At 40.3% G+C, this 14,705-nt stretch overlaps 1 protein-coding gene across 1 annotated transcript; it reads left to right on the forward strand.

Moving 5' to 3' along the window:
• The first annotated feature begins 2,408 nt into the window (after positions 1-2,408).
• arcn1b (archain 1b) lies at positions 2,409-14,437 on the forward strand. The gene is made up of 10 exons (XM_084063807.1): positions 2,409-2,572; positions 4,324-4,587; positions 7,335-7,514; positions 7,639-7,841; positions 8,324-8,485; positions 9,266-9,431; positions 9,865-10,012; positions 10,456-10,564; positions 11,921-12,125; positions 12,737-14,437. Exons 1-10 carry the CDS (start codon positions 2,570-2,572, stop codon positions 12,824-12,826), a joined length of 1,530 nt encoding a protein of 509 aa, XP_083919933.1. The 5' UTR covers positions 2,409-2,569; the 3' UTR covers positions 12,827-14,437.
• Positions 14,438-14,705: the final 268 nt, after the last annotated feature.

Raw genomic sequence — 14,705 nt, forward strand, 5'->3', positions numbered from 1 at the left:
GCCCCTGCTGTGACTATTTTTATGGCAGACCCCTGAACAGTGTTTATGCCAACTTTGGTACAGATTGGAGAAACGATGTGCCTGTGGCCCCCGGGGATCCCTGACGTGGCCCCTGGTGTGACTATTGTCATGGCAGACCCCTGAACAGTGCTTGTGCCAAGTTTGGTGGCGGATCAGAGCAAGAGCCTTGCAAGTCCGAATGTTTGTGACGTCCGAGGTCCGTGGTTGGCCGTCCCACCCTCTAGGCAATATGATACAGGATATCCTTATAGATATCTCCTTAGTGCACCATCTAATGGTCCCTTATGGTCCCTTATCGAGCTGCACAGCTCGATAATGCATTATAATTTATCAGTTAATGTATGTGTTTTGAATTAAAGCTGTCAAATAATTTTTGTGGAGTAAAAAGTTCATTTTTCTCTGTAGTGAAGTAGTATAGGCTATAAACTGAAAACATTTTAATTAAAATGTAAAAAAAAAAGAAGGAAATACTCTGTGTACTGTACTTGAGTAAATTGACTTTTGTACATGTATATTTTACTTGTACTCCATTACAATTATTTGACAATTATATTTCAGTTCCTAGTTATTTTATAGTTTTAGACTATTGTTACAAACCATACATAAACCCCCTTCAGCCCTATTTAAACTTTGGCTATTTGAAAATAGCCGATCTACAAGCTCACAACATGTGGCATTGGGATGTGTTGTGTGCTTGTAGATCTGTTATTTTCAAAATATTTTTATGAATTAGAAAACTTGTGAAATGGGACATTCTGCATAAGAGTACTTTCTACTTTTGGTACTTTAAGTATACATTTTGATGCCAATACTTTTGTACTTTTACTCAAGTAAATAACCGAAACTACCGAACCGAACTATCACTTGTAACAGAGTATTTCTACATTGCTGGATTGATACTTTTAAGGAGGAAAAGTATAAGTACTTCTACCACCACCACTGTTTTCACAACATTATGCAACAATGCCAACAGTTCAGGGCCCACGTCATTGCTTTCAGTGTGGACGTCTCTAGGTCCTATAGCCCGGCCGGATGGTAAGGCTGTGATTCGCTGCTCGGTTGTCAGTCTGACAGGCAACCAGCCAATCATAGAACGGTCTTCACTCCAACGCTTTCTTTCTGTTTATTATTCTGTAAATATTACAGACACAAACCAACATTATGGGCAATAATAAGCTCATATTATTAAAATTATGTAACGGTTACAGCCAGATGACTGTACAGAATATCCATATGTGTACATCTATATTTATTTATTTTCGTGCTTTTGTTTCTTTACGTTTATCTATTTTATAAATGTTTTAATTTATTTTTTTTATTAAAAAAATCCCCTTTATTATGATTTACAGTTTTGTATTACATGTTGCATGTTTCTGTCCTTCACGGAGAGTTCAATCACTACTTTCTTTGTTGAAGAAAATGTTACTTGAGTAAAAGTACAAAAGTATTGGCATCAAAACACACTTAAAGTATCAAAAGTAAAAGTACTAAAATGTTTGAAAATAGCAGATCTACAAGCTCACAACATGTCGTGATGTGACGTGTTGTGAGCTTGTAAATCGGCTATTTTCAAATAGCCTATGTATAAAATAGGGCTGGAGTGGTTGATGTATGTTTTATAATATAATAATGTATATCTGCACACAGTAGTAACTAAAGTTTTCAAATAATTGTAGTGGAGTAAAAGTACAATATTTGCCTCTGAGATGTAGTGGAGTAGAAGTAAAAGTACTGATAATTGAAAATACTCCAGTAAAGTAAAAAATGCTACAAAAATTGTGCTTAAGTACAGTAATTGAGGAAATGTACTTATAGTGACTTTACACCACTGGGCCTAGTAGTACTAGTCCTCTTCTCTCCAGGGGCCAGTTGCACCACCTCACACTAAATTCAAATTTAGCCTAGTTAATCCAGTCAATCTGGGGACGCATCTCTGTAATTTAAATTTTTCTTTGGCTATTCAAAAATAGCAGATATACAAGCTCATAGCGCAGCACCGAGTGCCGCGCTATGAGCTTGTAGATCTGCTAATTTTTCTTAAATCGTGAAGAAAAAAAAAATAGCAGATCTACAAGCTCATAGCGCGTAAATGACACAGTTACTTTCCCGGCAAAATGGGTTAAATGGCCATTTAAGCTATAACTAAGCTAAACTTGAATCTGAGAGGTGGTGCAACTGGCCCCAGATGAGTGAGGCTGGGAACGAGGTAGCCCTGAAACATGACTGTCATACATTGTGAACCATGGCTAGGAACGAGGCTAGTACTCGTCTAGAGAGAGTGACTGGTCCAATCACAGAGCAGACCGTCCTACCGGGCTATGGGGCGTTACAGCATTGTGGGCGGGGCGCCGTGCTACTTCCGGTGCAGACGTGGCTCTGTGTGTCGTCCTGCTGCCATATTGAAGCTAACGCGAGCTAACGGTCAGACAGGAGAAGAGCTGTTTTGTTATTCACACTTTGACGTCCTCGGTGTGATTGAAATTCACAAAAAAAACAACAACTGCAAGGAGGCGAAGAGCGTCTTCTTCCCACAGAGAGACACAACAAAATGGTGAGTGTAAAGACAGAGGAAGAAGTGACCCTTTTGCCTTCCTTTTCTGTCGGGCCTAGCCAATGATCATAACATTGGCTAATCTGGTTAGCTGGGTTAGCAATTAGCCTCTCTCTCTCTCTCTCTCTCTCTGTGTCTCAACGAAACGAGAGATAACAAAGGACGAATGGTAGCTTTGTCTTTCTGACAACATGCACGTCGGGCTATGTGTGCCTCCACAATGGTGAGTTGTCAGTTAGGTGTCATGTGAGGACACCAGTAGACATGTCCAAAACGTTCCCAGCATAATGGGGAGTGCAGCAGACATTGGTGACGTGAACCAACTTTACTTGGTTCTTGCTAACTGTGTGAGGTTAACGCGAACTTCCCTAAACATTCACTTTCTTTCAGTTGTCTGAAGAGTTGTTGTCTGTGTCACAGTGGTTCTCAAAGTGGTGTTCCGGGGATCCCCAGGGGTCCTTGACGGGGTTCCAGGGGCTCCCCAGACAAATTAATATTTAGGAACCAAATTGACCCTTGTGTGTCTGTAACTCAGATAGTGTAGACATGGAACCAAATGGACCCGTGTGCACTCTCAGTTAAATTAACACTGATACTACAGTGTAGCTGCAAGCAACTCATAGATCGTATTTTTAATGTCTGGAATCTAGTGTTGCAAAAATATCAACCCGGCCTTGACAGCTCATACATCCAAACAGATAAGACCTATCTGATTGTATTAAACGACGTTAAACTCACCAACATTGCAGCTGTACGGAAAGCTTGGATTATCCTCTTTGTATTGTTCCATAAAAATCCACCGTTATGAGCTTTCAGTCAATAAATTCCGTGCAAGTGATTCTTTTTTTAAGTGTTGGAATTTGGAAGCGCTCGTTTTCTTCTAACACTTGCACGGAATTTCTTGACAGAAAGTAGCTCATAATGTTTAAGGTGGATTTTCATGAAACAAAAACTTTGCAGATATTAAGAGGATAATTCAAGCTTTACTTACAGCTGCAATGTTGGTGAGTTTAATGTCGTTTAATACAATCAGATAGGACTTTTCTGTTTGGATGTATGGGCTTCAAGGGTTGGTATTGCAACTAGATTCCAGATATTAAAAATAGGATCTAGAGTTGCTTGTGGCTAAAGAGTGTTGTCTATGATATCAACAAATGTGCAATTCATAGATTGGCTCACTGTTGTTGAGTCGAAGTACCGCCACACCGCCAGTGTCATTTGATAGCTGGTTATTAATGTTGCATTCCGTGCAATTTCATCCATTTTAACAGTGACAGTATTGTACTAGTACAGTATCTACAGCATGTATGTGCACTGCAGGTTTACTGTATGTGCGTAGAAGTGTGTGTTTTGTAATTGACAACTTATTTTTATGCTTCAGGACAAAACATGCATGGTTGATCTACTAGGGCTAGGCTATGCAAGCCAAATTTGTTATGTTACAGAATCTGCTCACTTGTGCTAGTTTATTATAGAAGGTGAGTCCATATCTTAACCCATTAAAACTGGGAAGCATCTATCTATGTCATTTTATATATATATATATATATATAACATCAACATAAGTTTTTCAGAAAACTCGTAGGATCTAGAACAGTGGTTTAGAACAGTGTTTCTCAAAAATAGATGTACAAGCTCACAGCCGTGCTGCAAGCGTGTACGTCTGCTATTTCTTTTACCTTTTTGAAAAATCTTGAATATTTAAAAAAATCTCATACATGTGTATATTAAATTAACACCACAACCTGCAGGTGCTGTTGGCAGCGGCGGTGTGCACCAAGGCGGGCAAGGCCATCGTGTCCCGGCAGTTTGTGGAGATGACCCGGACGCGCATCGAGGGTCTCCTCGCTGCTTTCCCGAAGCTCATGAACACCGGCAAGCAGCACACCTTCGTGGAGACCGACAGTGTCCGCTATGTGTACCAGCCACTGGAGAAACTCTACATGGTCCTCCTCACCACTAAGAACAGCAACATCCTGGAGGACTTGGAGACACTCAGGCTATTCTCTCGCGTGGTAAGGACTATTTTATTTTAACTTGGTGAAGGAAAGGAACTTGATGCTCTTTTTAGATTGTGTTCATTTTGATTTAAAGGGACAGACACAGGCATCCCTGCACAGGGATGAATGTCATTGAGAAACTCATTTATTGTTCGGCACAGCCAGTATGTACAATATGGTAGTGGGGAGAGCTCTGTTTTAGGCCTGTGCTGCTGCATTCATTTTTCTCCTAGTGTCTCAGCTAGAACCCTGATGTGGCAACCTCTCCTAATGCCTGAAGCTGCACAGTGGCACTAGCTTGAGCTTCTAGCAGTTATATTGAACATTGTGCGTTATTTTGCGTCTAAAAGGACACAGTAAACTCACTATTGCACACTATTTGTACCCCTGATAAAGTTACATTTCTAACAAGAAATCTGTGTTAAAATCTTAGAAAAACAACTGCCAAAACGGCTTGTGCTGATGGTCTTTGATATGTGTAGCCAGTAGCCAGAACCATTGGATCACAGTTATGCCAGTCTCTCGTCTATTTAAAAAAGCCGTGTCAATGTCACATTCCACGTTCATAACATGATGATGATGGTGTTGTTAATGTCACATCACATGCTACTTTAAAAAACAAGATATGACAAGTCATAATATAGCCGCCAGCGGCAGGCTTTTTTTGCCCCAATACAGTCTATCACAGTAGAACCGAAATAGCAGAAAATGACTACATTACCCATGAGGCATTCTGAACGTACAACGCGTCCCCCTCTACCATTAAGTTACAGTGTCCAAGTTACAATACACAAAATACACCAAAATAATACTTTTCAATGGACTACTTGGGTAGCACTGATAACATTAACCACAGTAAGGTTCATAAAGTTTGTAGATGAGATGTTTACATTGTTAGTTCAGTCACGGTGACGACGTTAGCATTAACGTTAGCCGCATGCTAACGCTAAACGTCCGTTAGCTTAGCAACACGCTAACGGCTCATATTAAGTTGGTTTGGCTAATAATCATTAATCCCAACTAATGCCAACACAGTAATGGATGTAAACGTTCACAGACATGCTTTGGACATTATTATCAGGTTGCATTATGAACCAGCAGTTACACAATACAAGTAGCAGGCCATGCTAGCAGCTAACAACATACCAAGGCGGGTGCTGTAAACGACGGCCGTCCATTGGCTAGGACGGCCGTCCATTGGCTTTAAAGTAGTGTCTCCCCATTGGCTGTGAAGTAGTGAAGGACAGCCAGGACAGCCAATAGCAAAAAAAGTGTTGAATACATGTCGGAAATCTGTCGGGTCAGAGTCAGAGTGAATACAGAGCCGCGCTTTCAGCTGGCGGCTAAAAAGCCTCAAGACCGGACAAAAAACAACAATCATGAGGTATTTGGATTGGTGGACAACTATAATGTGAACTACTGTACTTTACACAATCTTAATGCATTGTCAACAATTACAATAACACACATGCAGTTCTCTTAACAAATTTATTTATTTGAAATTCTCAAATGTTCTTATTACTCTGTTCAGTTGCATGTTAATGTGGTCTAAATCAGCACTGAAAAACTTGAAAATGTACAATTGTTCAGCGAGTCTTATTATTATAGACCTTTATGTATATAAAACAAATCATCGAATATTCACATTAACATCCTGTATCTGATTCGACCAATTAAAGTTTGAGGCGGCTACAGCCCTACTTTGGACAGGTGGACAAATACAATCTATTGCAGAGTTTAAGTGACTTTGACAGGGGGACAAAGAGTGACCACTGACCAATTATTTTACCTGCATTATGTGCATTATGTGCATCACATTCTATGCAGCGATTCAACATCACTGTTCTAGTACCTAATGTAGTCAGTCACAAGCTGGAAAAAACATTTAAATGGCAATTATTTTACCTGCATTGTGTATCACATTCTATGCAATGTTTAAACATCACTATTCTAGTACCTGATGTAGTGGATAGACAAACTGGAGACATTTTTTAAATAGCAATGGCAAGTTGGCAACTGTATGTTCTTTGACACATTTTAAATTGTCAGCTCCAATAAGAAGGTGCTGCTTAGTGCCACAAATATAGATATACAGCTTTCAGAAGTATCCAGTACCGAAAAAAAGAAATTTGGACATAACTCATTTATAAGGCTTTTAAGGTTTTTTTGCCTGCAAGTGGCAGGGCTCAAAGGATGGCGATGTTGTCCGTCCACCACTTCGGTCCCAAACAACATATTGAAAACTAGGGGCTGGATTGATGGGGATTTGCTTTGCACCTTAATGCTCGCTGGAGCATGAAAACTAATGATTGTGCTGACCCCATCGCCTTTCCTCTAGTCATAGAGGATACTGTATACACAGAAGAAATCTAAAAGGGTTAGGGTTAGAATTCATGCTCTCTGAAGGGTGAACCCTAACCAATTGAGTAACCCCATGACCTTATGCCATCTTTCAGGCCAAAATGACAGTTTTGCACACCAGATATCTCATAATGTAATAGGCACACTACAGAATCAACCCTATTGATTTAGCTGACCCCATTGCCTTTCATCTGCATTCTTTAGAAACAATTTCCAGTTGGATTTAATGACGGCTCACTCTTGTTGATGAATATACAAAGTAGTCATCTTTAGCCTTTATCTGAAGCATGTGCTGATGCTGAATGGTTACATTTTCATACTATTTTGAAGCTACATAATTTGTTATTTGTGTAAACTGTGTTGATTAATGTGAGTAATTATTTATCTGCCCCTGCCTGTAGATTCCAGAGTACTGTCGTGTGCTGGAGGAGAGTGAGATATCAGAGCACTGTTTTGACCTGATCTTTGCCTTTGATGAGATTGTGGCACTGGGCTACAGGGAGAACGTTAACCTGGCACAGATCCGCACCTTCACAGAGATGGACTCCCATGAAGAGAAGGTGTTCCGTGCCGTCAGAGAGGTGAGCTCACCTGGATTGTATCCTTTGATCCACACATCATTTAATTAAAAAGAGGGTCAGCCAACGCAACAATTTTAAGCAAAGTGTACAAGTGGATTTGTAACATTGTGTTTTTGACCTCCAGACCCAGGAGCGGGAGGCCAAGGCAGAGATGAGGAGAAAGGCCAAGGAGCTCCAGCAGGCCAGGAGAGATGCCGAGCGCTCTGGGAAGAAGACGCCAGGGTTCGGTTTTGGCAGTGGTGGTGTGACCAGCGTGTCCTCAGGGTCCATCATCACAGACACTATCGTGGAGCCTGAGAAACCTAAGATGGCTCCCGCTCCAGCCAGGTGAGGACACGACCGCTTCTGAGGAGCGTTGAATGACATGAAACACGAGTATTATTACTTTTGACAGTGTGCTCCAAACCTCTTGCCTCTACTGAGATGAGTATCGGTTTGATTTGTTTTTAACGTAAAATTGGGGGTGAAACGACTTAACCCATTTAGATCTGAAGCCGATTTTTAAAAACACCTTCTAAATTCAAGTTTTTTTTTCCCGGCTTGAAAGGTATAACAACAAATAGGCGTATTATTTTAACTTCAGTATGATCGATCCCCCGATCGTTTTATTCTTAAGTCTTTTGTAAGGTATTATAAATTGTAAGCAAATGCAGAAAGGTCACTTTCAGACGCTTCAGACGTGTATTCAGCAAAAAGAACCATTTAACACTTCTTAGACATGGAGCAGACATTCTTTAGCTTCTTTTGGAGTGTGTGTGGAATTAGAAGATAACAAGATGAGGTAATGTGCTGTTTTTACTTGTTCTCAGACCCAGTGGGACCAGTAAGGCTCTGAAGCTGGGTGCCAGGGGGAAAGAGGTGGACAATTTTGTGGACAAGCTCAAGTCAGAGGGTGAAACCATTATGCCTTCTGCGGGGAAGAGAGGCACAGACACAACCAAAGTGCTGCCGCCACCAGTCAATGTAGAGAGGTAAAGAAATGCTCGTCTTATCTAATGATTAATCAATTTAGACAAATGTTTTAATAATCAAATAATGGGTTTAGTGATGTATCCACCGGTAAACATTTCTAGTAAGTGCTGTTTACAACTTAACAAATTGTTAATGCTTGTCTCCTTTTTTATATTTTATTTGGGTTCAGGTAACTTGTGGTGAACATTTGCCATCGTTTTGTAGTTTATTACCTTATTTTACAGTAATGTAATGGTCTAAATTAAAGCTACACTGTGTAACTGTCTTACTGAAATTCTTACCATTTGAGCTGATGGAGCCTGCCTGCTTGCTCAGGGGATAAATGTAATGGTCAAAATTCATGTCGGATGTGTGTGTCTAGGTGGGACATGACCTTTGACACGATCTAAATGTCGCAATAGAAGAGCAGGAAGACAAAATATGACAACTTTCAGTTATATTGTTTTAACATACTCTACCATACAGATTAGACAAAATTACATTTTATTCATTAAAAAAGTTACACAGTGCCGCTTTAAGTGTATAGATTAATTGAATACTCGACAGATTAATGTATTGGGGCTGTAGAACTTCAACCTGAGAAGATCCATGAGCAAACGCACCTGAAAACTATATGAATCATCATGGGGTGGACAGCGACTTTAAGAATCCGCTAATAATGATGATCTTTCATCAAGCACCTTACTTTAAGAGTTGTTTTGAGATTTTGGTTTGCATATTTGCAGCATTATATTTCTGACTTTGCTTATTGTTATCTTGATTGATGTGTGTCCCATCAGTGTGCACCTTCGTGTGGAGGAGAAGATTTCTTTGACGTGCGGCCGTGACGGAGGCTTACAGAACATGGAGGTGCTGGGTATGGTCACACTCCGTGTCACAGAGGATAAGAACGGACGCATCCGTCTCATCCTCAACAACAACGACAACAAGGGATTGCAACTCCAGGTAACTTGTTGGATGATTCTATGAACTGGAGTAGAGCTACTGTATGTGCCCGTGCGCGCATTGCCGTTGTTTTATTTCAAACTGCTTCAAGGCCTAGTTTCGTGTTTTTTTTTGTGTGACAGATTTTATTTTTAATCCAGTCTATTAAATGGTCCATGAGGAAGCAGAAGGGACATTTACACATGTGAACAATGAAGTTTCTGTTGTTGAAATGTTAGCGGTAGCTGGCACTGCCATAACCTGGTTCAAAGCAATTCTGAGACGACGTTTCAATTGAGCATTTTCAACAGTGCTTGACTGTTCCTTGCTAGGAGAAAAATGCTTTAGCGGCCGTTCACATCCATTGCCAGTAAATGACCACCTTAAGTTAAGTGTGCCAGCTGTCTGGGCTCATGTGTGTGTGTGTGTGTGTGTGTGTGTTACTTTTAACCAGACACATCCCAACGTGGACAAGAAGCTGTTCACAGCTGAGTCAGTGATTGGTCTGAAGAACCCTGAGAAGTCCTTCCCCCTCAACAATGATGTAGGTGTACTGAAGTGGAGGCTGCAGACCACAGATGAGGCACTCATACCTCTAACCAGTAAGTCCCATCTTTAAACTCTGACCTGTGATCAACTGTCCTCAAACCCATGAGTCATCCAGGTGCTGGAAATAAACTTTAAAATACTTGAATTAGATAATGTTATATTTAAGGTCAGAAATTAGCTTTGTGCATAATGGTAGTCCCAGATTTTCAGACCATGGCATAGCCGATTCCTGTTCCAGGTGAGCATGTATTCCTGAATTGCATGGCGCCTGAGTATGCCCGGTCTAGTATTCCTGGTCTAGTATTCCTGGTCTAGTATTCCGAAAATAGACTATACATAAAAGCAGAAATTCATTACAAATGTAATTCATTTTGAAATGAAGCTAATGTTGTGTTGGAATGATTTCAAAGGACCACAATTTAACACAGCACAGTAGACAGTCAGCAGCGGTGGGAGGGGACTGTGTTAACAATGTCATTGTGGTTTTGTTTGTCAGTAAATTGCTGGCCTTCAGAGAGTGGCACTGGGTGTGACGTCAACATTGAATATGAGCTGCAGGAAGAGAGCCTTGAACTCAACGATGTGGTCATCAGCATCCCAGTACCGTGAGTACTCCTTTGTGTTTATTTGCAGTCACCACCAAAATAAAAATGTAAAAACATCTTTGTTGCAGGGTAGGTACCTTTCTATCAACTGAATTGTTGCAAATACATGAACTGCCTCCCTGAATATACAAGATGGTTACACCATTTGGTGTAGCAATAAAAATGTTTGCTGTAGGTTATGGTGACAGTAGGGATGTGCTGTTAACGATACTTGGTATTGGTCCGATATTGGCCCAAGAATGTTCTAATCATTACAGTCCATTGACAACACTGGCCTGAAACATCAAGTCTACATAATTGTAGCCATGCTTTGAGCAACTTGCTGTAAAGGGAAGTAGCAGCATGTGTCAAATCTTAACAGTAGACACTGTGACAGATGCCTACATTCATCATATCAGCTACTGTATGTGGAGGGCTTTTAAGTTTGAGGTGGAGGAAAGCAAAATGGCAGAAGGCAATATATACAGTGTGGCAGTAGGACTGAAAACAGCTTATTAACAGATTATGAGTTGTTAAAGAGGAAAGAGTATCATGTTGCCGTTGACTCTAGGTTGGACTGGTATGGAAATGAAAAAGTGGTATTGAGACATCTCTAGAGAAAAGTCACTGTCATTTACGTATATGACACGTATTTAGTTTATTGCATTATGATGTATGTTAACTGTAATGTTCACAACTCCCTGTATAATCGCACTGACAGGTACTGTATGTGTTTGGTGTATTAGAAAGAGGTCAATCACGTTAGGTCAAGTTGGTGGGAGCAGAGCTAGATGATTGTTTCCGTACATGTGGAAGTTGCATTCAGCAGCTAGATGGCGCCGTTTCTTTCTCATGAAGAGTAAATAAAATATATTCCTTAAATCTTGAACAAAGATCCACTGTGAGCCCAGTGTGTGTTGTTGTTGTGTGCTGCTATGTGTGCTAACCTGCCTGCTGTATGTTCCTGCTCTTTTTTTCTGTCAAGGACACAATATTTGCAGTCTTATGTGCTGGGCACTTAGCTTCTAATTTATTTTGTGTGATATTTTTTGTTATAGATACTTTGGCAACCACTTGAACAGGAGCGCACACCAGTAGTAAGGAGGTGCTGACCAAGGGAGATATATAACTGTTTAAAAGAGAGGAGGTTGCACTGCTCGTAGCCACGATGCAATAACTTTTTTATTTGGAAATAAAACAAAGTCTTCTTCAGGAAACTATTATAGATACTTTACCATCTAACTGCTGAATGCAACTTTCACATGTATGAAAAGTATTTTGTAATAACCTTAGATTTTCGAACTGTGCGCGCAATGTTTTGGCAACCGCTACATATCAGTTTCCTGAGGGATGATATACATTTTCAATTGAATCCAGATCTGGAGTGGGCGCGCCGGTGATCGGTGACCTGGACGGTGACTACAAACACGACAGCAGGCGGAACATTCTGGAGTGGTGCCTTCCTGTCATCGATGCCAACAACAAGAGTGGCAGCCTGGAGTTCAGCATCGCCGGCCAGCCCAACGACTTCTTCCCTGTCAACGTGTCCTTTGTGTCCAAGCGCAACTACTGCGACATCCAGGTGAGTTTTGAGTGTTTACAAAGTGTCCCTGTTGGGGAAACAACTGATTTTCAGTCATTGCTTCTTTTGCTTACGTAGCAGACTTGGTTATTGTTTACCCATGTCACATTGTATAAAAGCAACGTGAAGGTACACCTATTGGTGTGCATATTTGAGCCGTGTAATGCCATACTGAGACTTTGTATATTTTACATAATCAGTGAAATGAAATGGCTTAAGAAAAGCTGTCAAATGCAACCAGTGTTGTCCTTTCATGATGATAAATACCTGTTCAGAAGTTATACACGACAAAATGTGGATCAATAATTGAATTGACCATCTCGACATTGACCTTTGACCACCAAATTGCACCATATGTCAGCTATTGAGTTAGATGTAATGTATGAACTGTCATGGTCTTGTGTTGTGATTTGATGATATATTGATGTTATTTGATGATATATTGTATGAAGTCATTCAAGAGAGTGACAAACAGTACATACTCTAGTCACAGACAGACATACAGTCGCATTACAGTAGTCTGCAGTTCCTTACTTGAAAGGGCCTCTAGATTTTTTTGCACCATAACACCTCAAGGCTGTTAAACCTCCTGCTAATCTGTCTGTCCCCAGGTTGCCAAGGTGAACCATGTAGACGGAGACGCTCCTGTCAGATTCTCTTCAGAAACCTCTTTCGTTGTCGACAAATACGAAATTCTGTAAAGGAAAAAAGGTAGAGAAGAAAAACGACGACAAAATCCAAATCTACAACACCGAGACAGATTGAGCCCCATCCCTGCCTGCCCGCCCTGTATACCAAGAGACTGTACACATCAGCTGCTCTCCTCTCTGTTGCGGAGCAGAGCACCGGCCATGTATTTATATGTTTGTATGACAGAAGATCATATATATATACTGTATATATATGAGTTAATTGAAAAGGAAAATATAACAACGAAAAATGATTAAAAAGAGAAACACAAATGAACGTGATGCTGTTGTATCCACGGAAGAGACCCATTAACAGGACCTGGGGTTGAGTGGGAGATGACTGTAAGGGGTGGAGTTCAGGGGTCAGGGCTGACATAGGAAGGACGGGTGGGTCATCCTGCAGGCTTGGCTTGTCTACCATTTACGAAGCAGCATTTGTAGATAAACCAACTGTCCCACAGAGACCGCCTAATTGTTGTTTTAGTATCCTAGGAATGGCCCATCATCCGCAGCTTAATGTCTTTTTTTAAAACGTTATGGCGACATTGCAATGGGCCCTCCATAAAGCTGTTAAGTTTCATCCTCACCTACATTTTTCTAACTGCAGTTGTCTTTGACTGACTGATGCAGACCTGTTCCATTGGTATTGACGTGAAGATATTTGTCAATACCGTTTTGTTTTTTCTGTTTGTTTTTTAGTACGGTTGTCATTTCTTGAATGGAGCTTAGCATATCCATATCTGAGATCTACTATCAAAATATGGCTTTTGTGTTCAGAATATCATAATTTGTGGTTTACTTCAGCATTTGTATTGCTGCTATTAAATAGGTAAGATTATTGAAATTTTGCCATTAAGAAGTGTGATTATTTTGAGCAGCTGTCATTTCCTTCCTGTAAATGTATCTTCGAATGTTTGGGGGTATTGCATGGCATTGTTAAAATAGCCTGGCCAAAAAGGCAACAGGCGTTTATTTTTATTTTTATTTTTTATTTCAGTTCCGTAGTTGGCTATGATCTGACACAATAGTTAACTGCAACTCTGAAACAACACCGCCCCCCCAATCTGCCTAACCAAAAGGAATGTTAGATTTGAGTGATAAGCCCATAAATGTGTCGGTATGATGGTGCTATTCCTCAGATAGGGCATTAGTCAGGCCCAAGACACCCACCCACCCCTGATAACAGCAGTCCAATCTCTTCATATCTTATGGTAGGGAAACAGTTCAGACACACACAGTCCATTGAAGTGGAGCCAGCTCACTCAAGTACACAAACACATTCTACTGACCCCAGAGCAGCACTCGACAGGCTCCACTTCTTCAGTCTACCACTCTGACAGCCCTGCTCCTTCAGTCATCAAAAACTCTGTGTATCGACATTATTAAAAGGACATGTTTGTTTTCATACTTTATTTTTTGTTTTGTTTTTGGTTATTCTTCTGTTTGTATTCCCCGAATTTCAATTTGGTAATTGGTTGTATGGAAGTGGGGTTGAAAATGACTAGATTGAGCATTTTTAACAAAATCAAAGGGGGAATCTTAACATTCCAGTGTATAATTAGAAAATGTAAAAAAAAAAAAAAGAATCTTTAATGGAATAAAATGTATTATTAAAAGAATGGGTTGTGTTTTATGTAACTTCATTTAAAACATGTTGGCAATTACAATTGGAGACATAGCTCAAATTAAAGGTAGCCTAACCAATTAGGGTAAATAGGGGCCTTTCAAAAGCCAGTATGTAGATGCCAGCAGCAAATGGGAATGAGTTTTATTTACACAAAAATGATTATCTGATGAGTATATGATTTTTAGTTTGACTTGGTTTTTGAATCCTAACATTTTCTCATCCTGAATTGACTTGCATGAACATAATCTCCAGTGTCGTTTGTAT

Source organism: Gymnoscopelus microlampas (genome assembly GCF_963454915.1).
Source record: "Gymnoscopelus microlampas genome assembly, chromosome: 8".
Classification (NCBI taxonomy): Eukaryota; Metazoa; Chordata; class Actinopteri; order Myctophiformes; family Myctophidae; genus Gymnoscopelus; species Gymnoscopelus microlampas.

Bases quoted from the DNA above. Each gene is read 5' to 3' on its own strand.
- arcn1b (XM_084063807.1), top strand. The intron at 8,486-9,265 runs GTAAAGAAATGC...GTGTCCCATCAG, and splicing joins CCACCAGTCAATGTAGAGAG to TGTGCACCTTCGTGTGGAGG. The intron at 9,432-9,864 runs GTAACTTGTTGG...ACTTTTAACCAG, and splicing joins ACAAGGGATTGCAACTCCAG to ACACATCCCAACGTGGACAA.